This window comes from Brassica oleracea, chromosome C6 (genome assembly GCF_000695525.1).
Source record: "Brassica oleracea var. oleracea cultivar TO1000 chromosome C6, BOL, whole genome shotgun sequence".
NCBI classification, from domain to species: Eukaryota; Viridiplantae; Streptophyta; class Magnoliopsida; order Brassicales; family Brassicaceae; genus Brassica; species Brassica oleracea.
In genome coordinates this window covers 17,639,550-17,659,647 of record NC_027753.1, presented here as the reverse complement: position 1 = coordinate 17,659,647, position 20,098 = coordinate 17,639,550, and the positions used below count along the sequence as shown (strand labels likewise).

Genomic DNA, 20,098 nt, shown 5'->3' with positions numbered 1-20,098 from the left:
GGATAGTTTATAGATTTTTGATAGTTTTAGTGGTTTTTATTGGTTTAATAACTTTGAAATATAATCCGGCTATGTGACCGGTTCATGGTCGAACCAATTACTAGACCGACCCGACTATATAACAGGTTCATGGTCGAACCCGGTCCAACCATCGGGTCGGTCCGGTTTTAAAAACACTGGGTTGCAGAGACAGAGCTTAATGGTTGAGAAGGTTGATAATAATATATTGTTCTTTAATTTAAAATATAGAAAGGAGTAAATAAACTTTCTTAACTTGAAAGATAGAGCACTTATGGGGGTCAAGATTACAGAGCATAAACTTGGAATGTTCTTTGGGTAAACGTAGAGAAGAAAACGAAAGAAGCGTTGTTGGAAGGATGTCATCTTATTTTGTGGTTTGTTTCCAAATATATAAAAAAGTTAGAATTGGTTAAGGGAAGAGGTGAAGAGTGATTTATTGCTTTAATGAATTCCGGTTTTGGTAATGGTATTAATTACAGTTTATTCCAGTGGCATGTCATTGTAATTATTGAGGAAAATTGATGGCTACATACAAAATGTATTTTTGTTTTAATAGTTTAGATGGATTAGTATTCATTCAAAGGTTGTAATACAAAGTTTAATACAGAAACTGAATGAAAAAAGCTAAATCTCTTCGAAAGCTAATCCCAAAGAAAAGAACTAGAAACGACACATATAAGAAGCTATTGAAAGTTTGAAAATTAACGACCAAAGTTACTGAGAATTCTAAGAAAAATAAGGAGAGGATAGATCATGAACCTTAGACCACCAGAGACTTCAAAGAAACAACCAGATGAAATGAGGACGGGCATCCCATCAGGAAAGACCAACAAAACGTGAACGGCTTGACAACCAATCCGAAAGACAGAAAAGGTTTATCCACCAATCCTAACAGCAGATCGAATAATATCACGCCTCATAACCATATATTTTCACCATGGAGAAGCCAAAAGCATAACAAGGATTCTCAAAACGCTTCACCATTGTAGAACAAGGCCATAGAAACAAACAACTCCAAACAAAACCAGAACCAATTAGAGAAAGCCATAACCTCGAAAACACCATCTGAGAAACAATCATTGAAGGAGGCCAGGAGGGCATCCAACCTCGGAATAGAGGCATCTGAACATGCCCCCGCAAACACCCAGTTGAAACAACGACCTAACCAAGAACAAAACACTCTAAAGAAACGATGAGCAGCAAAAGAATTAGAGCTGAAGAAAATCTGGAAAATTTATGACGTCAGCGAAAGCACATGCACTGTCCCCATCAGCTACACCGCACCGTCAACAGGTCCTCGTGCCAGACTCATCTCTGAACCCAACTCTCTGAACCAAAACTTTACCTGAAACTAAGCAAGAGAGCTAGAGACACTCCTCAAACGAGGAACTCAGACAAGCAAAAGACACAATAGGGAGCACAGAAAATCAAATCGACTAAGCAGTGGCTACCACCACATCTATCTCCTCTACCAAGACTCACCCAACTTTTGATGACTTAAGGGACATAACTATGATTCAACCGCAAAAAAATCCAATACCCTCTGGACGAAAATCGGCACCACCGAACAAGCACAAACTGCCTGAACATGAACTGGACTTGACTCACACTCGGAGGATCTTGACTGAGATCGTCACCCAACTAGATAAGAAACCATAAAAAAACTAGATTAAAAAGAAGAGGAGGAGAGCCTCCCTCACGTGGCAGAGGAGGTGAGACGCACGGCCCACCACGGAGGGAAATCGACGACAAAGAGTGATTGACAAAGGCGGCTCTTTATTCCTTTCGACCTCATGTGACCAAATATGCTCTTCAAAGATTTTAGTTTGCTATTTATATTTAGAGATACCAGAAATAACTAGATTTCAATGATGCTTTTAAAAACATGAGAATATTTTAAGAAAAATTTCCTAAGATATCTTAATATTAAGAAAGTTTTTGTCACAAATATAGACTCCAAAGATTAAAATGATCAAAATGTTTCAATAAAAAAAATACACTTATACCCATATAGTTAATTTGAGAGTGATGTTTAAAATTTTTAAAAAATAAATATTAAAGTTAAAAAATAAAAGTTTTAAAATAGTTTCAAAAAGCTTACGAATTTCGAAAAAAAAAAATTGAAAACAAAAATTTTTAAAATAAAAAAAAAAAATCGAAAAAGGCTTTTTGAATTATTTTTTTATAAAAAAAAATCGAATTTGAAAACATGTAGTTCAAACCTTAAAAAAATCATATTTATTTTATTTTTTTTTTGGTTTTTTTTTATTTTCTGTATTTATATATGAAGGGTATATAAGATTTTTTTGCTTTTTTTTTTTTATGAAATTTCAAATTTATTGATAATGAACAAAAGAATAGGCATTTACATGAGGGAAGTAGTAAAAACTAAATATACTAGAAAAGAGTGGCTGAAATAAAAAAAAAAAAACTATAAGTGAAAAATGTCCAAAGGATCAAGTGGTGACCTCAAACCAGCGCCTCATGAGTCCCTCTAGTCTGCTTCCAAAACGATATATCAAAGAAGATATTATGTTTCTCATTGTCTTATCAATCTGGTGAGCCAGTTGTGCCATCTGTATCCAGGTTTTCCCATGCCTCCGTGCATTCCTCTCCCGCCATATATGATAGATTGTCGTCTGAAAAGCCATCTTCGCCAGTACTTTATCCATCGTGGCCACACGATCTCTCTGCAATCTCTCCATAGTGTCCGTCCAGTCAGGGGTAATGAGAGTTCCCAATAGAGCTCCAGTTACTGTAACCCAAACCATGTAGCTATATGGGCAGGCGAAGAAAAGATGGTCTCTAGTCTCATTCTTCTCCCCACACAGCATACAATCTTGCTGCACTCCCCACATCCTCATATGATCTCCTGTTGACAGGCGATTCTTGATCGCAAGCCAAGTAATAAAAGAGAATTGCGGCACTGCCTGCTTAAACCATACAACATCACTCCAATCAACCTTTTCCCGCTTCACTCTTACTTGCTCCCAAGTCGCGCGTGTCGAGAAAGTCTTCTGGTAGTCATCCTGCGCATGTTTCCATAGGATAATATCTGGACCAGAGTCATAGACAGGTGGCCGTTGATCACATATCCTCAAGAGAAGTTCCTGAAAAACACGATTTCTCCTTTTTGCTTCTTTAAACATATTGGTCATTTTAATCTTTGAGGGCTCTTTTTGTGATAAAAACTTGAAAAGAATCTATTTGAGAGAATCGTCCATATTTTTAATAAAAATTCAACATATTAAAAAATATATTTTTGTCTATATTTATATTTGAAAAATCAAACGATGTTTTGTCATTTTTGTAGTGTGTATATGATAATATCAATGAATTTGTGTTACTTTTTGTATGATAGCTAACATAAATAATATATATGATATTACTTAATTTTAAATTTTTAGGCCGTTTTGTAAATTCTCTATCATAAATTATTAATAGCAGTTTTATATTATATTTTAAATAAATTTATTTCATATATGATTTATTTATATAATGTGTATAATTTCATTTTTGAACGCAAACACAGTTTTAAATCGCGAGAATATTGATCAACCACTTTGATCACTACTTTTCAGAATCCATTTTTAACCTTTAAGGCAAAAGCGAGGATGTGATATGTGGATTTTTGATACTAATAGACAAATTGTATGTGGTAAATGCTAGGTTAGGAGGTCGATATGATTGATACATGATAACTATTTGTGATGATAAATGTTGATGATGATATGCTAGTTGATAACTGATGAAGTAAGATGTTAGTGATAAGTTGGGAATATGGTTAGTATATTTGACTTGTGTAAAGTCGGATTGAGAAAGGGAATATATTCGTAAACCGGCTGATGAGCCCAAAGTAGCATATGATCTTTCGAGTGACGACTAACCCATGTTGTCATATTATCATTATTATTATATATGGTTATCATATGAGAATTGTTAGAGACAGAGCCCGAGAAGTGATGGAAGCGAATAAGAATCTAAGAGAGCGACCAGTTGCTGGGGGTCGGGTAGAGAAGCATATAGCATGGCAGCGACCTGGGAGTGGCTGGTATAAATTGAATACGGATGGAGCAGCTAGAGGTTATCCTGGACTGGCTACTGCGGGAGGGGTTGTGCGGGGCGAGTACGGAATGTGGGAAGGGGGCTTTGCGATCAATATTGGCATTTGCTCTGCTTCTTTGGCAGAATTGTGGGGTGTTTACTACGGCCTGTGCATAGCATGGGATCGTGGCATTCGGCGGCTGGAGGTAGAAGTAGATTCAGAAAGTGTGGTGGGTTTTCTTCAGACAGGGATTCATGATGCGCATCTTTTGTCCTTCCTAGTACGTTTGTGCTATGGCTTCATTTCAAGAGACTGGTTAGTTAAATTTTCTCAAGTGTATAGGGAAGCTAATCGTCTAGCAGATGGGTTAGCTAACTATGCGTTTTCTTTACTGTTTGGGTTACATTATTTTGAATCGGCTCCAGAGCATGTTGCTTCTGTTTTGTTGGAGGATTGTAATGGGGTGTCTAGAACTCGGCGAGTTTGCCTGTAGTTGTTGATTTTGTTTTGAAATAAAGAGTAGGAGACTCATGTCTGCTGCAGTTTACCAAAAAAAAAAGATAAGTTTGTTGATATGAATGATGTTATATGAGTGTTGATTGTTTAGCATGGTGGTGATGTATGCTATAGGACTAGTATTTTTCATGCAAATTGGTTAGTTGTGTTAGAAGTGATGCGGGAAAACAAGACCCTTCTCACTGAATGACTTTATGTTATTCATTTCTTCTTTTCTCTTTTTAGTGCATGCAGATGTTTCTTGTATTTAAAGTTAAGGTACAAGAGGGTCATAGTGATTGGGACAGGCGTTACATTATGACTAGAAGTGATGCCGGTGTTTGTGTATATATATATATCGATTTCAGTGTGAAAGTATATATCGATTTGCAGACTCCCAACCGGTATGAATTCAAATAGATCTATAAAATCTGATAACAATATATACAATCAAACCCAAAGAAGATGGTATTGAATAGTGGTGGGTATACATTTTTGGAAATATTTGTGATTCGGTCTGTTTTTTCGAATAATCAATTATTCGATTCGATTCGATCAGTAACTACTCTGATATTATCCGGATATCCAAAAAAATATATATTTTAACCAGATATCCGATTCTATCCATATAAACAAATAAAAATTAAAAACTAAATTAAAAATAACAAAACTAATATAAATTGTAATATTTATTACAAAAATAAAATATTTATTTACTTTTTAAAACTTTAAGGACTAAAACAATCCATTTGATGAATAAAATTATTACATAATTTGTATATAATCATTTATATATATATATATATATGTATATATGTGCATATAACGGATCGGATCGGATATCCGTTTCTAAAAATATTAGTATTTGTGATATGGTTTGTTTTTTATGGATAAGACATATTAGTATTTGTTTTGCTTCATAGAATTACGGATATTCTGATTTTCATATTTGAATTAAAATGGATAATAAATCGAATCAAAATTTATGAATATTTTGTGTAGCCCTAAATTGGGGCTATTCTTTTTATTGGAAAGAATCTGAATCTCTTGAATGCTACGATAATTGAGACAGTGACTCTCGTTATTTTTAGTGTTATTTTTGGATTCACCCTAGAGGGTATGAATAGGATTTTGTTATTTCATATTCGATATCTTTAAAAAGAAAAAAAAGTATTGTCAAGTTATATTATGTTTTTAAAATAAAAAAGTAAAAAAATAAATAAAAATAATACTTGTTACAAAAACAAAGAATTTTTTAAAAAAAATTATTTATAACATTGTCAGCAAAAAACTAAACCATAAATCTAAATCCTAAACCCTTGGGTAAATCCTAATTCCTTATCTTAAACTCTAAATCAAAAACACTAAACTCTAAACCCTAAATCCTAAAACTCTAAACCCTTGAGTATTTTAGTGTTTAGTGTTTTTGATTTAGAGTTTACGATTTATCGAAGGGTTTAGGGTTTACCCAAGGGTTTAGAGTTTATGATTTAGGGTTTAGTATTTTGCTGACGACGTTAAAAATATTTTTTTTTAATTCTATTTTTTTGTGACTACTACTATTTTTTATTTATTTTTTTACCTTTTTATTTTAAAAACATAATATATATATAATATAACTTGATAATATTTAGTTTTTTTTTAAAAAAAAAATATCAAATATGAAATAATAAAATGCTATTAATTGGTAAATCTAGAGTTTCACCCTAGGGGGTGACGACTAGGGTGAACCCAATAAATCTTATTTTTATGAGTTTGATGGATCTTCCTTCCTCTGATACAAATTTTTCATAAAATGAGTGTTGTATGAAAGAGTGCAGCAACTACGTAACATTTTTTTATCTTTCACATCGAGTTATTCGAGAAAAAACAGAAATTTTTTGAGATCATCAAGATTTCTACGATCTTTGACTCTCTTGGTGCTTCTAAAGATTCACGTTTCTACACCATCATCTAAATGTAGGAAGCTACTACAGACATTTTTAACTTTCAACTTTGATACATTATCTTCATAAATGGAGTAAATTTGTTTTATATGGACACTAAGTTTATTAGAAAATAGCACCGTATGACGTTCAAAAATATTATAATTGTATGACGTTCAAAAATATTATAATTCACCGTCTGACCATTTTTCCTAATTTGCTCCTATACAGAGTGTATTTATATAATATTGTATCTTTTTTTTTTTTTATAATAAAAACGTTTGGCCACTTAATCAAAATGTCTTATTAGACGACTAAGTCGACGTTGATTTTAAGACGACTAGGTCAATATTCTAACAAAAATAATCTTGCTTATGGAACGAGAATAAATTTGGGTTAATAATATTGCATTTATACCTTGTTATCTAACCGGTAACACCTGCAATTAATACAAATGTTAAATTACTAATTAGTTTAAAAGAATAATTTGTGGCATCTCGTTATTTTCACACCCTTCTCCAAATAATTTTTTTTTTGGAAACTTTTTGGAAGTTTAAAGTTCCCTTCTCTGATTTTCTAGACGACGGCATTACCAACTGAATTCCTGAAGTATTTTCCTTGAACAGCAGATCGTATTCGAAGCCTTTCTCGGTGCCGGACGGGGAAGCTTCTCAGATTCTGCTCTCTACGGTCGCAAGGACGCTAGAACATGAGATTCGTCAAGTGGAAGTAACGGTTGCCGATTTGACTTAGTTGCGGAAAAAAAATCAACACTGTGAATTCTGATTGTTGTCTTATTATCTCTGATTATGTTAAACTTTCTAGTCTTTTATGTTACTGTGTTAACCAGTTGACAAGATTTGAAAAATATGAAATAGAAGTGTTTTTATGTTGTATGTGAGATTTACTATGTTTAAACGTATTACACCAAAAATGTAAAGGCTTTTGTCTGATTTATATTCAACTTTCGAATCGGCATTGTTACTCGAATAAAATGGAATAGATTTGCGATATCTGCATGTTGGTACGGTTAAAATAGAATATTTCTTGTTGTTGTTGAATAAAAGGAAAAATAAAATATGCACAATGTGCATCATATGTTGTATATAGCATATTGCTTTATAAATTAAAATAGAATAGACTCTGCTTTATTCATATAATGCAGTCTTTTCTGCCATGCTCGTTAGGCATGGGCATTCAGGGTCCCAATCGGATTTCGGTTTAGTCCAATCGGATTTCAGTTTTTCGGGTTTAACAAAATCAGCTCCATTCGGATTAAATGAAAATTCGGTTCGGGACCGGTTCGGTTATATCGGGTTCGGGTCGGAGTTAGTAAATCTTCAAAGAACCGGTACAACCCGATGTACTTTCGGATTTGGTTCTCAATCGGTTCTTCGGTTTAAATGTACCTGATTTATATCTACTTCATAACCAAAAAATAAGTAAAATCGGTTCTTCGGTTTTAAAATACTTGATTTGTACCTATTTTGTAACCAAAACATAAATAAAATCGGTTCAAAATAAAAGAAAGGAACATCAAATGTGATCATTCAAAATCAAATAAAAGGTAAACATAGTTATTGATCGAAAGAAAACCAAATAAATGAAAGCATAAAACGAAAACCAAGTTCTCATGAAATAAAAAACATTATTCAATGAAAACAATACCAAAATCTAAAAACTTCAACCTTCAACCGCCACCTTCAACCATCAATCTTCATATAATAGGTAATTATTTTAGATGTTCAATATCTTTTGAATACATATTAGGAATTGAGATCATGCTTGGCACAAGTTATTTTTGGAAATTTTGAATATTTCGGGTTTTATCGGATATCCATTTAGGTTCGGATTCGGTCCGGATAATACCCATAACCCGAAATACCATAAAACAAGATCCATTCGGTATTTATGCCGGGTTCGGATCGGTTCGGATTCATTTTTATCGGATCGGATTCGGTTCTGGTTTTCGGGTTCGGTTTATTTGCCCAGCCTTAATGCTCGTATGTATCTTTCTATATGTGCTTCAAGCAGAATAGATGCAGGAGTCCTATGTAAACAGAATAGACTTAAACATTTGTCTCAACTTACAGCGAGTATCCTGTACATATTTTTACATATTATGTGTTCTTCTTCTGTTTTGTTAAACATAATAGACTCCGAGCCCAATATAAAAAGAATAGATTTAGTCACCTTTATGCTTTAAACAGAATAGACAAACTTGTTATCCATTCTTTTTCTTTTTCATTTGAGTTCATAGCTACGATCAACGATGTTATTCATTCTTTTTCTTTTTCACCCGATACTTGCCAAAGGTAAAATGTTGATAAGTTAATAACGTTAAAATCAATATTATTTTCTTATTTCCATTAGATTTTGGTTGTGCATGAAATTGACCCAAGTTTATTCTTGTTACATAAGCAAGATTACTTTTGTTAGAATATTGACCTAGTCGTCTTAAAATCAACGTTGACTTAGTCGTCAAATAAGACATTATGATTAAGTGGCGTTATTAAATAAAGCAGACTTGATTTGTAAATTGGCATATAAAATAAGTTTTTTTTTATAATGACAGTTGGTTATATTGTTGTTAATTTATTATTTTATTTAATGTGTATCTTCATTTTGTTTTGTCGTAGAAACATACACTAATATTTAGCGTGTCATTTTTAAACTATTCTTGTTTTTATTGCCGTAAATATAATAGTGCATAAAATTCTCTCACATTAAAGGTACAAGGAGGGATGTGACGAAGTAACAACAATATAATAAAAGAACCAAGTCAATTGAATCAACAAGTGTGCGATAATTAAGAAAGACCCATTTGCAAGATTTTTTATTTCTTTTGCGAAACATTTACATTTTTTTTTGAGACTTACATTGCTAGCATTTGAAAGATTTATAAGGTTGTTACATTAATATACGTTTGAGCATTCAAACCACTTCTACGTTTCTCCTTTCTTTTGTCTTTACCTATTCGTTCATTGTAACCCATTTTCTCCTCCATTGCTAGCTTTCTCCTTCTTTAATTTCTCTCATGGCGTCTTCTTCCTGTTTGACTCAGATCAGAAGATATCATGTCTTCCCTAGCTTCCATGGCCCAGATATTCGTAGATCATTCCTCAGTCATTTACATAAACACTTTGCAAGCAAAGGGATCACAATGTTCAAGGATCACGAGATCGAGAGAGGCCACACGATTGGACCTGAACTCGTACAAGCCATTAGAGAATCGAGGGTCCTGATGGTAGTGCTCTCAAAGAAATACGCTTCTTCAAGCTGGTGTTTAGATGAGTTGGTTGAAATCTTGAAATGCAAAGAAGATCAAGGGAAGATAGTGATGACGATTTTTTACAAAGTTGATCCGTCTTGTGTTCGGAAACAAAACGGGGATTTCGGAAGCATTTTTGAGAAAACTTGTGAAGGGAAAACTAAGGAAGTTAAGCTGAGATGGACCAAAGCTTTAACTGATGTTGCAAACATAGAAGGGGATTATTCTCTAAATTGGTACGTATTTTTCTTTTCTTTTCTGTCTCTTGACAGTTTACTGATTACATCTCTTTTAACATCCACTGAAATTTCTAATTTCATATTTCATAGATTTTTGTATAACAGAAGTATATTATGGAAATATTTATAAGTTCACATTTCATAGATTTTATCAATTCTATTAAAACAGAAGTATATTATGGAAATAACTTATATCTACGGTGTATTATGAGATATGCCACTGAAATTTTTGATTTTTTATAATATTGTTAAATGTAATAATGTCAAATAAATTTTATTAATTGATTAAAATTAACTATTCATAATATATTTTCATTTAACTATAAATATATAAACTTTTAATTACAGTAAATCTTATAAAATCCTTTTATTATATATTTTAAAATAAATAAATTAGTAAACATTGTTAACATATAATATAAATTAATATTCTGTTAATTTTAAAATTTAAAAGGAAAATAAAAATATAATCATATCTCTTTATAATACATAAGTATAATTAAATTATTAAAATAAGAATAAATATAATTAAATACGTTAATATCTGAATTATTTTTTATAGAATATGCACATAAATAAGGGGGACTTTTATCTTTACCACCACTAAAGAGGCATTCTTATACATTTGTTCTCTATATATATAATAAATAATTATTTAAATAAATAAAAATAATTGTTATTTTATGTTTTCGAATTGTACCTTTTTTTAATTCGAACTTATTTATAAGAAAATTTTATTTGTTTTTTTTATATTTTTTTTTTCAAAATTCCTTTTTGAAAATTATGTTTGAAACTATTTTTTTTTTAAATTATATTTTTAAGCATTTATTTATATATTTATTAGAATTCTAAATTTCATATTCCAAAAATCCTACTACACTCCTCAACTCTAAACTCTAAGTATAAATTAGTTAACTTTATGGGTATAAAAGTCTTTTACTCTTCGTTAAAAGGAAATGTGAAAGTGGTTAGTGTAAACATGAAAAGTGATATTAAGAATGAGATATTTCTGGCAATTTCCCCATAAATAACACAATTTTATTTTTTCAGGTAAACTTATTTTGAAAAATTAAATATTATAAAATAAATTATGTAAATTAGTATTAATTAAATTAGATTATGAAATGAAAACTTTTAAATTTAAATTAGTAAAGTTATATTAAAATATAACTTGACAAAGACAAATAGTAAAAATATTATGAATATATTAATACTATACGCTTTTGTGTTTTTCATCAAACATGCAATATATTTAGACCAATACGAGATATTTTAATAAGCAAATTATTTTATTTTAATTCTGCAAATACTAAACCACTAATAATTTAAATTTTATCTAATAGGTAGTACAATAAGTTATAAAAAGCAACAAAATAAGTTTATTATATTTCAGAAACAATTTTTTATCCCAATAAAACTAAGAATTTTTATAAAATCAAAAAAAAAAATATTCCAAAATATTAGCAACAGTTTAAAAGATTACAAAGCTCGGCTTTAGAGAAATTAACATGAAAATGATATAAAAAGCACAATCAGTGATTACTACGTAATCAAAACATATTTTTAAAAATAAAATAACAAGATATAATATATCAAATAAAAAATAAAAAAATGGCGTAAATATTACCATCACTAAAAGATCCGATCCACACACTCCTAAAGAAAACAAAATGGCACTACAACACCGTATCCAATACTTTAAAATTAAAGTAAATAGTTGCAAAGTTAGAACGAATGCCGCAATACAAACTCTACAAAGAACTATGTTATTATGCATAGTCGACCGTAATGTCTTCATATCTCAATATCTTAACATCCTATATAAACAAAGATCACACATAAATAAAAAAATATATAACATTTTTTCTTTTCTTTTTTTGTCACAAAAAAAAAAGACAAATGTATAACCAATCTTTTGAAACTAAAGACAAATGTCAGCTCTTCTCTTTAAACCACCTCATCAATAGATTATTTATAAACTTGACACATAAGCATAAATTTTTAATTATTAATGAAGAATCCTAAATTCTCATATTTTATTATTTAAACAAATTATATTAACAAAAATTTTAATAAATCATAAAAAAAACAATTCTTGATTTTCAATCTAACCAAAATTCTGACATAAATCTTTTAATTAGTAAATAATAACTTAATGAATATAAAATATAATATATATATATATATATATATATATATTTATTTATTTAAAAACTAATAGAAAAAATCATATATATGACCAAAAAAAAATTTATTTATGATATTTTTTCATGTTTCATCAAACACAGACCAACAAAAATAAAAAAATAATGAATTCCAACCAAAACTTATTCCTTTTTCGGCCACCAAATTTAAGCATAGACCAGATAAACAAATTATCGAAAATCAGAACTTATGATTAATACATAATTAAATATACTTTAAAAAAAATAGTTGGAAAAACAGAAATTAACATGATATGAAAAATATAATTATAAAATACATTATATAACTTGGACTTATTGAAAAGTTTAATAAATATTATTAATTTAGTAAAAAAACTATAATAAATTTTAAAGATAAAAAAATACAGAAAAAATAGAGAAGTCTATAAGAACGAAAAGTAAAAACGAAATCATTTACAATATCACTTTTTCCGTTTCTTCAAACCTAAGCCAAAGACAAAAAAAAAAAAAAAAAAGTAAATCTCATCCACATTTTTTTTCCTTTTTGGTCATTAATTAAGCTTAAATTTAGAGAAATTAACAAAAACAAAAATAAATAATTGGAACCACAACCAGTGATTAATAAATAATTAAGATAAATATCTAACAAACCAATTGGAGAAAAAAAAAAAGATAATATAACAAATAGACAATAAATAAGTTAGTAAAAACTACATAATATAACTTGATTTGGTGTAAAAATTAGTTAACAAAAAATAATTTAGTAATTTAATCCAAGATATATAAACTTCGAGAACAAATAGAAAAAATCATAAAAACAACAAAGAAAAAGAAATGGTTTACGATATTATTTTTTAACGTTTCATCATCAAATCCCGACGAAGAAAAAGAGAGGAAAACTCACTAGAATTTCTTTCTTTTGTGGGTGCCAAGTTCAGGCTTAGAGAAATTAATGTGAAAAATGATATAAAAAGCACAACCAATGATTACTACATAATCAAAACATGATATTTAAAATAAAATAATAAGATAAAATAAATGAAATAATTAAAAAAAAACATACATATTACTATCACTAAAGCATAGACATACTTCTAAAGAAAACAAAATAGCACCACAAACCGTCGCTTGCACTTTAAAATTAAGTAAATAGTTGTAAAATCCAGAAGAACACCAAAATACACAACAACCCTACAAAGAACACGATAAGAACATATATGATAGTGGATCACACATAAGAAATTAAACAATATAAAGTAACTACACTGTCTTATTCAATTCAAAGAATCACAACTCTATTCTTATGCAATTTATTCAACCGCAATGACTTCATCTCTGAGTATCGTAACATCCTGTATAAGCAAAGATCACACATAAGCAGTGTTTTTAAAACCGGACCGACCCGATGGTTGGACCGGGTTCGACCGTGAACCGGTTATATAGCCGGGTTGGTCTAGTAATTGGTTCGACCATGAACCGGCCACATAACCGAATTATATTTCAAAGTTATTAAACCAATAAAAACCACTAAAACTATCAAAAATTTATAGATCATCCATATAAACAAGAAACTAATTTATATTTATAATATTTTATGTTCAAAATTGATTTATATTTTAACTATGCATCATGTTTACTAATATTACTTTTATATTTACATACTAAAAAAATATTAAACCATATTATTGAACCAGGTTTGATCCGGTCGAACCATATTGAACCGTAAACCAAAATATTTCCGGTTCAGCTTCCGGTCCGGTTTTAAAAATACTGCACATAAGTAAGTGTTCACTAAAATATATAACCAACCCATCGAAACTAAAGATAAATATTAATTTAAACACTAAACTATGCTAAATTTCTGCGTTTTGCGCGGGCTCACTTGTCTGTATAGTAATCCGTTTGCATTGTGCATAGTACCGCATAGTTAAAAAGTTCAAAACTATTATTCAAATCATTTATTGATTACTTTGTGTAGGAAGTCGTCTAGCAACTGACATATGGTCTTATTAGTTTAATCATTTCTTTATCAAATTTCAATAAAGGTTTAATTTCATATTGGAACTGATATATTTTAGATGTGTTTGTAAAGTAAACTTTTTTATTTTAATCAATGCTTTAGTGGTGGTTTATCTGTAATTTTGACTTTTTGGTAGGGATGATGAAGCTGAGATGATCGAAAAAATTGCCATTGATGTTTCAAACAAAATCAATGTTACACCATCAAATGAATTTGAAGGGCTAGTGGGAATGGAAGCTCACTTGAGAAAACTAAACGCTTATTTACACCTTGAGTGTGACGAAGTAAAGATGATTGGAATCCAAGGTCCAGCTGGAATCGGTAAGACAACTATTGCTAGAGCTTTATTCAACCAACTCTCTGCTGATTTTCAATTTAAATGTTTTCTCAAGAACCTCAAGGAAAAATATGAAACATTTGGTATGGATGACCATGATTCGAAATTGTATTTACAAACCCAGCTTCTATCCAAGATTTTGAACCAAAGGGATATGAAGGTACATCATCTAGGCACAATAAAAGAATGGCTACAAGACCAAAGAGTCCTTATAGTTCTTGATGAGATAGATGATTTGGAACAACTAGACGCCTTGGCTAGAGAACCATCTTGGTTTGGTTTGGGAAGCCGAATTATCGTTACTACTGAAGATAAAAAGATACTGAAGGCACATTGGGTAGATGATATCTACCATGTGGATTATCCATCAGAAGAAGAAGCTCTTGAGATCCTACGTCTATATGCTTTCAAGCCAAATTCTCTACGGGATGGTTTTGATGAGCTTGCAAAGAAATTAACAAATCTTTGTGGTAATCTTCCACTAGGTCTTCGTGTTGTGGGTTCATCTTTACGTGGTGAGAATAGGAACGAGTGGGAAGGTCAAGTTTCTAGGCTAGAATATAGCCTTGATAGGAAAATTGAGAATGCGTTAAGAGTGGGATATGACAAACTAATGAAGAAAGAACAGTCTCTATTTCTTCACATTGCGTTCTTCTTTAACAATGAAACCATTGATCATCTGACAACAATGCTAGCTGATAGTGACTTGGATGTCAGAAATGGGTTGAAGACCCTTTCCGAGAAATCTCTCGTGCATATATCAACCAATGGGTTGATCACAATGCATTGTTTACTCCAAAAATTGGGGAGGCAAGTAGTTTATGAACAATCTAATGAATCTGGAAAGCGTCAATTTTTAGTAGAAGCCGAAGAGATTCGTAATGTGCTTGAAAATGAAACTGTAAGTCCCGTTCTTCTTCCATATGTGCTAGTAGATTGCTTGATCAACAAGTATTTGGTATTTTTCTTACAGTTTCACCAGTCTTGTTTGAATTTATTTTTTGTTAGGGCACTGGATCTGTCTTAGGTATATCACTTGATATGTCTAAGATAAGTGAGTTTTCTATCAGTGGGCGAGCCTTTGAAGGAATGCGTAATCTCCGGTTCCTAAGAGTGTATGGAAGACATTTTAGTACATTGCAGATGTTAGAAGACATGGAATATTTACCTCGTCTAAGGTTACTCCATTGGGATTCATACCCAGGAACACTTCTTCCTCCAACATTTCGACCTGAATGTCTAGTCGAATTCAATATGGCATATAGTAAGCTCGAGAAGCTTTGGCAAGGTATCCAGGTTGGTATCATATATGTTTATAATGATTTAAGAAGATTGATAGATATCTCAACCTCTTAAGAATATATACCCTTTTTAGACTTAAACAGTTAAACTAATGAAATTTGTTATTTTAATAAAATTATCTACAAAGAAAGTTGCATACTAGGGTGTATTTAAATCTAAAACGGTGTATTTTATTATGTAAGAAAAAATTGTATATTTTAAGAGTTTGGACTTTTTAATCTTCTTAATTGTTCTGATCTAAATACGATATACTTTCATTTATTGTGCCTGACAATGCAGGCACTTACAAATCTCAAGGATATAGATTTGGGACATTCCAAAAACTTGATAGAGATCCCCGATCTTTCAAAGGCTACTAGCCTCAAGACATTGACACTTACATCTTGCACAAGTTTGGTGGAGCTTCCGTCTTCAATTAGAAACCTACACAAACTAAAAAAGTTGATGATGATGGGGTGCGCAAAGCTACAAATCATTCCAAAAAATATCAACTTGGCATCTCTTGAGGAAGTAGACATGAGTGACTGCTCACTGTTGCGAAGTTATCCAGATATTTCTATGAACATCAAGGACCTCGATGTTGGAAATACAAAGTTGGAAGTTCATCCATCAATTGTTGAACGTCTACCTCGTCTTGAGTGGTTTCGTATAGGCAGCAGAAACCTCAAGAGATTAACACATGTCCCCGAAAGTGTAACACATCTAGACCTAAGCAATAGTGATATAGTGAGGATTCCAGATTGTGTCATAGGCCTTTCTCGACTAGAAAGTCTTTTCGTCTTCAAGTGTAGAAAACTCATGTCACTACAAGGTCTTCCCTCTTCGCTCAAGTACATAGATGCGACCGATTGTGGATCCCTCGAGAGTGTGTGTATCTATTTCAATGATCCAATGAGGGGCCTCATGTTCCAATATCCAATCAGGGAACTCATGTTCCAAAACTGCTTGAAACTGGATGAAGAGTCAAGAAGAGAAATCATACAACAATGGGTTTACGAGTACGTATGTTTACCGGGTAAAGATATTCCTGCGGAGTTCACTAACAAAGCTAAAGGAAACTCCATAACCATCCCTATGGTTACTTTCTCTTCATCCTCAAGATTCAAGGCATGTCTAATGTTTTCGCCAATCAAGTACTCATATCTTGATATAACTTGTCGTCTAATAACCGAAGGAGGTGTCATCATCATGGAGATTAAATGGGATTCAATGAATGTTTCTCATTTTCTTACGGAGCATCTGTTCGTATGTGGTGGTAACTTGGTTCAAGAAACACGTAAAGTGGAGGTGCAAGCGACCAAGATTTTTTTTGAATTCAGTTGCGTGGATAACCTCAAGATTCTTGAGTGTGGTGTACAGATCTTGAGTGAGGAAACAGAGAGTTGTGATGGTAGCGAAGTGGATTACTTCGATACTGGAGGAAGCCCTGATAACCACACGTATGGAGATGAATATTATGAAATGGATGATGAAGTCGCTCAGTCTGAGTATAAATATAATTGGAGTTGGCTTAAGAAGTTTTGGTATGGAGAAGAAGATGAAAGAGACGACGATGATAAAGAAGAATATATAAACAACCATTATGGTTGGAATACGGCCACGATGATGAAGGTGTTTGTGGTTGGTATGTCTTTGCTTTTGCTATATCTTGTTATCACATAAATTTTCTGCAAGCATTTTGATATAAAATTGCATATTTATCTCTCTTTTGTTGCCATCCAAATATATGCATCTATTTATCAATTTTGATCTTACCATTATTCGTTCAAATGTAACAAATGGTAAAGTAAATAAGGGATTGTGACAAAAAAAAGGTAAAGTAAGTAGGGAAATTTGCTTGTATAAAACCAACAAAAATTTAATAATTTACTGTCTACCTATTTTACCCAAATCGCTACGATACATGGCTGAACTGTCTTTTAGATTTATTTAGAGCTTGTTGTCTGAACTTTAATTTTTTCATGGTTTAAAACTAAACAATGTTTAAAAAAAACTACAATACATGGTGTATAATATTTATACGTATAATTGCCATTGTACCTTTAAGGCTTTAACTCTCACCTATTCAACCGGCACAAACTCTCTCTTTTTTATAACTAGGGAGCTTTTGCTTTTTGTTTCGATTAGTCAGCATTATCCATCTCCTTTTTTAAATCGATTTTTATCATTTATTTATAAAAATTAGTCTATCAAACATGTTGGTTTTGCGTAAAACGAAAGTGATATAACGAAAGACCCCAAGCTCGAAGACGCATTCATCTGCCATGACCATTGGTTTTGCATATAACAAAGTGAACGTGTGAATGGTAAAATTTGACAGTCTCCTCGTGTCACCGCACCACCTATTTAAATTCTATGTTCATGCATTTCTTGATTCTCTGAGAGGTTTGGGATGAAGCGTCTTCATAGTGAAAAGAAACTTGGTATCTTCTTCTGAAGGTTCCATTTCCAACGCTCTCCCACTTTTTAAACATTTCTCTTCTTGTGATCATTGATGGTGTTTGAGTGTTTTGTTCACCATTTTCATTCTTCTTCTAAGTTTTATACTCCTTTTGCTCTCCTTTCTCTGCATGACTTAATACACCCGTTAAATATTGAAATAAAAATATTTCAAACATTTGTTTATACGAAAAATAAAATAAAATATTTTTCATTTAAAATTTTGCTTCCGTTGTTCTGAATTTAGTACATAATTGCTAGGATGCTGAAGTAAGGGAATGACAATGTCATAGGCAAGACCATAGACTGAATCTTTTGCCGCATACAATCATGCACAATAAGTGAATTATAGAAAAAATGTTACCTACTATCAATAAGAAAGTTGACAATCAGTACATGCTGTAAATATCACCGCGAAATCCGAATCTATATTATAATATGAGACTTTCGTTGACCCATGAAAGGAAAGAGCTAGGCTACGCCTCCAACAACAGTTGTTCCACCCGTTTCAGCTACTCTGCCCAGCATCTCTGACTACACCTCCACCAGCAGTTACACCAACCGTCTCACCACCACCAGCTCCAAAGGTTGCACCAGTTATCAGCCCAGTAGCTCCGCTCCACAACCACCACAAAGCCCGCGTGTGCCAGCTCCAACCGTCTCACCACCGCTTGCACCAGCCTCTCCCCAACCGGCATCACCACCACCAGAAACTTCTCCACCACCAGCTTCACCGCCTCTAGCGCTTACACCAATAACTCTACCACCAGCACCAGCTCCTGCCAAGCACAAGAAAAAGCACAAACACAAGAGGCATCACCATGCCCCAGCTCCAGCACCAAATCCTCCAAGCCTTCCATCTCCTCCAGTTCTAACAGATTCCCAGGACATGTCTTCAGCACCATCACCATTTCAGAACGCGGTAACACTCTCTTACTAAACTACAATCTTTAAAAAGAAACGCTTTCTCACTAACTGAATTATATAACAATCTTTAATTTCTGGTTTTACAGAACGGAGGAAATGCCTTGAACCAGATAGAAGGAAGAGTAGCAATGTGGCTCAGCACCGTACTGGGAACTCTCCTCCTGATGGCTATCACAGCCTAAAGTCTCTAGCTTATTTCTCACTATATCACCTATGTATCAACTCCAAAAGCTACATTTTTCCCAAGAAGCAATCTGTCCTGCATGAAATTAACCAAAAAAAATCATCAGCGAGAGAAAGAGAGAAAGACACAAAACACCAACATCAAAGAGCAAACTACTCATTGAGTTAACCTCTGAGGATTCCTTTGATTCTTCTTCTTCTGGATCAGTGAGAGACCCTAAAACAGAAAACAACTGATTCCTTTGCTCGCGTGGTCCCTCTTCTATCACATGAACAGTTCTTGACCTGGAGAAACAGCAAAAGTATGAGACTTTTGTTGACCCATGAAAGGAAAGAGCTAACTAAGCTTTGAGACCTGTGTTGAAGAGCCGATGTAGGAAAGAGCTAAGCTCTGATTATCATCTTCTACGTGTGACAATAAAAAGATGATAATCAGAAACAATTAAATATTAAAAGAGCCAAATTAACAGATTCAAAAAAAGAGTCTCTTCTGTTCGAGGAATGGGAAATAAAAGGCTTGAGAAAGCCATGGAGATGTGGTTTTCTTCCAGCTTGCGACAGCCATGGAGTTTCAACATTAAAATTTCTCAAATTTGTTTTTCCTATACACGCTTCATTTTTTCTTTATTTTCACGACGAGACTTTGATAGTACTCAAAACAGAGTCACATATCTTGTAAATCAGGTTTCGTCTTGAATTAATTTAACATTTATTCAAAAAGATAAAAGA

At 32.2% G+C, this 20,098-nt stretch overlaps 2 protein-coding genes, 1 long non-coding RNA gene and 1 pseudogene across 3 annotated transcripts in view; 2 read left to right on the top strand and 2 right to left on the bottom strand.

The window, feature by feature from the left end:
• Window positions 1-2,477: 2,477 nt before the first annotated feature.
• Window positions 2,478-3,179, bottom strand: LOC106297620. Its single transcript, XM_013733826.1, has one exon. It carries the CDS (start codon window positions 3,177-3,179, stop codon window positions 2,478-2,480), a length of 702 nt encoding a protein of 233 aa, XP_013589280.1.
• Window positions 3,180-9,523: 6,344 nt separating this feature from the next.
• On the top strand, window positions 9,524-17,482 carry LOC106299197 (disease resistance protein RML1A-like). The gene is made up of 4 exons (XM_013735324.1): window positions 9,524-9,993; window positions 14,318-15,419; window positions 15,527-15,814; window positions 16,100-17,482. Exons 1-4 carry the CDS (start codon window positions 9,524-9,526, stop codon window positions 17,480-17,482), a joined length of 3,243 nt encoding a protein of 1,080 aa, XP_013590778.1.
• Window positions 17,483-18,616: 1,134 nt separating this feature from the next.
• On the top strand, window positions 18,617-19,422 carry LOC106297619 (annotated as a pseudogene).
• A 122-nt stretch (window positions 19,423-19,544) lies between these two features.
• Window positions 19,545-20,098, bottom strand: part of LOC106299733 — a 1,045-nt gene continuing 491 nt past the window's right edge. Inside the window, exons 2-3 of the long non-coding RNA XR_001261855.1 lie at window positions 19,725-19,774; window positions 19,545-19,654 (exon numbers count right to left, since the gene is read on the bottom strand). This is a non-coding gene — a long non-coding RNA (uncharacterized LOC106299733). The remainder of the gene's footprint in view (window positions 19,655-19,724; window positions 19,775-20,098) is intronic.

Bases quoted from the DNA above. Each gene is read 5' to 3' on its own strand.
- LOC106297620 (XM_013733826.1), bottom strand. From the start codon at position 3,179: ATGACCAATATGTTTAAAGAAGCAAAAAGGAGAAATCGTGTTTTTCAG.
- LOC106299197 (XM_013735324.1), top strand. From the start codon at position 9,524: ATGGCGTCTTCTTCCTGTTTGACTCAGATCAGAAGATATCATGTCTTC. The intron at 15,420-15,526 runs GTAAGTCCCGTT...ATTTTTTGTTAG, and splicing joins ATGTGCTTGAAAATGAAACT to GGCACTGGATCTGTCTTAGG. The intron at 15,815-16,099 runs GTTGGTATCATA...CTGACAATGCAG, and splicing joins AGCTTTGGCAAGGTATCCAG to GCACTTACAAATCTCAAGGA.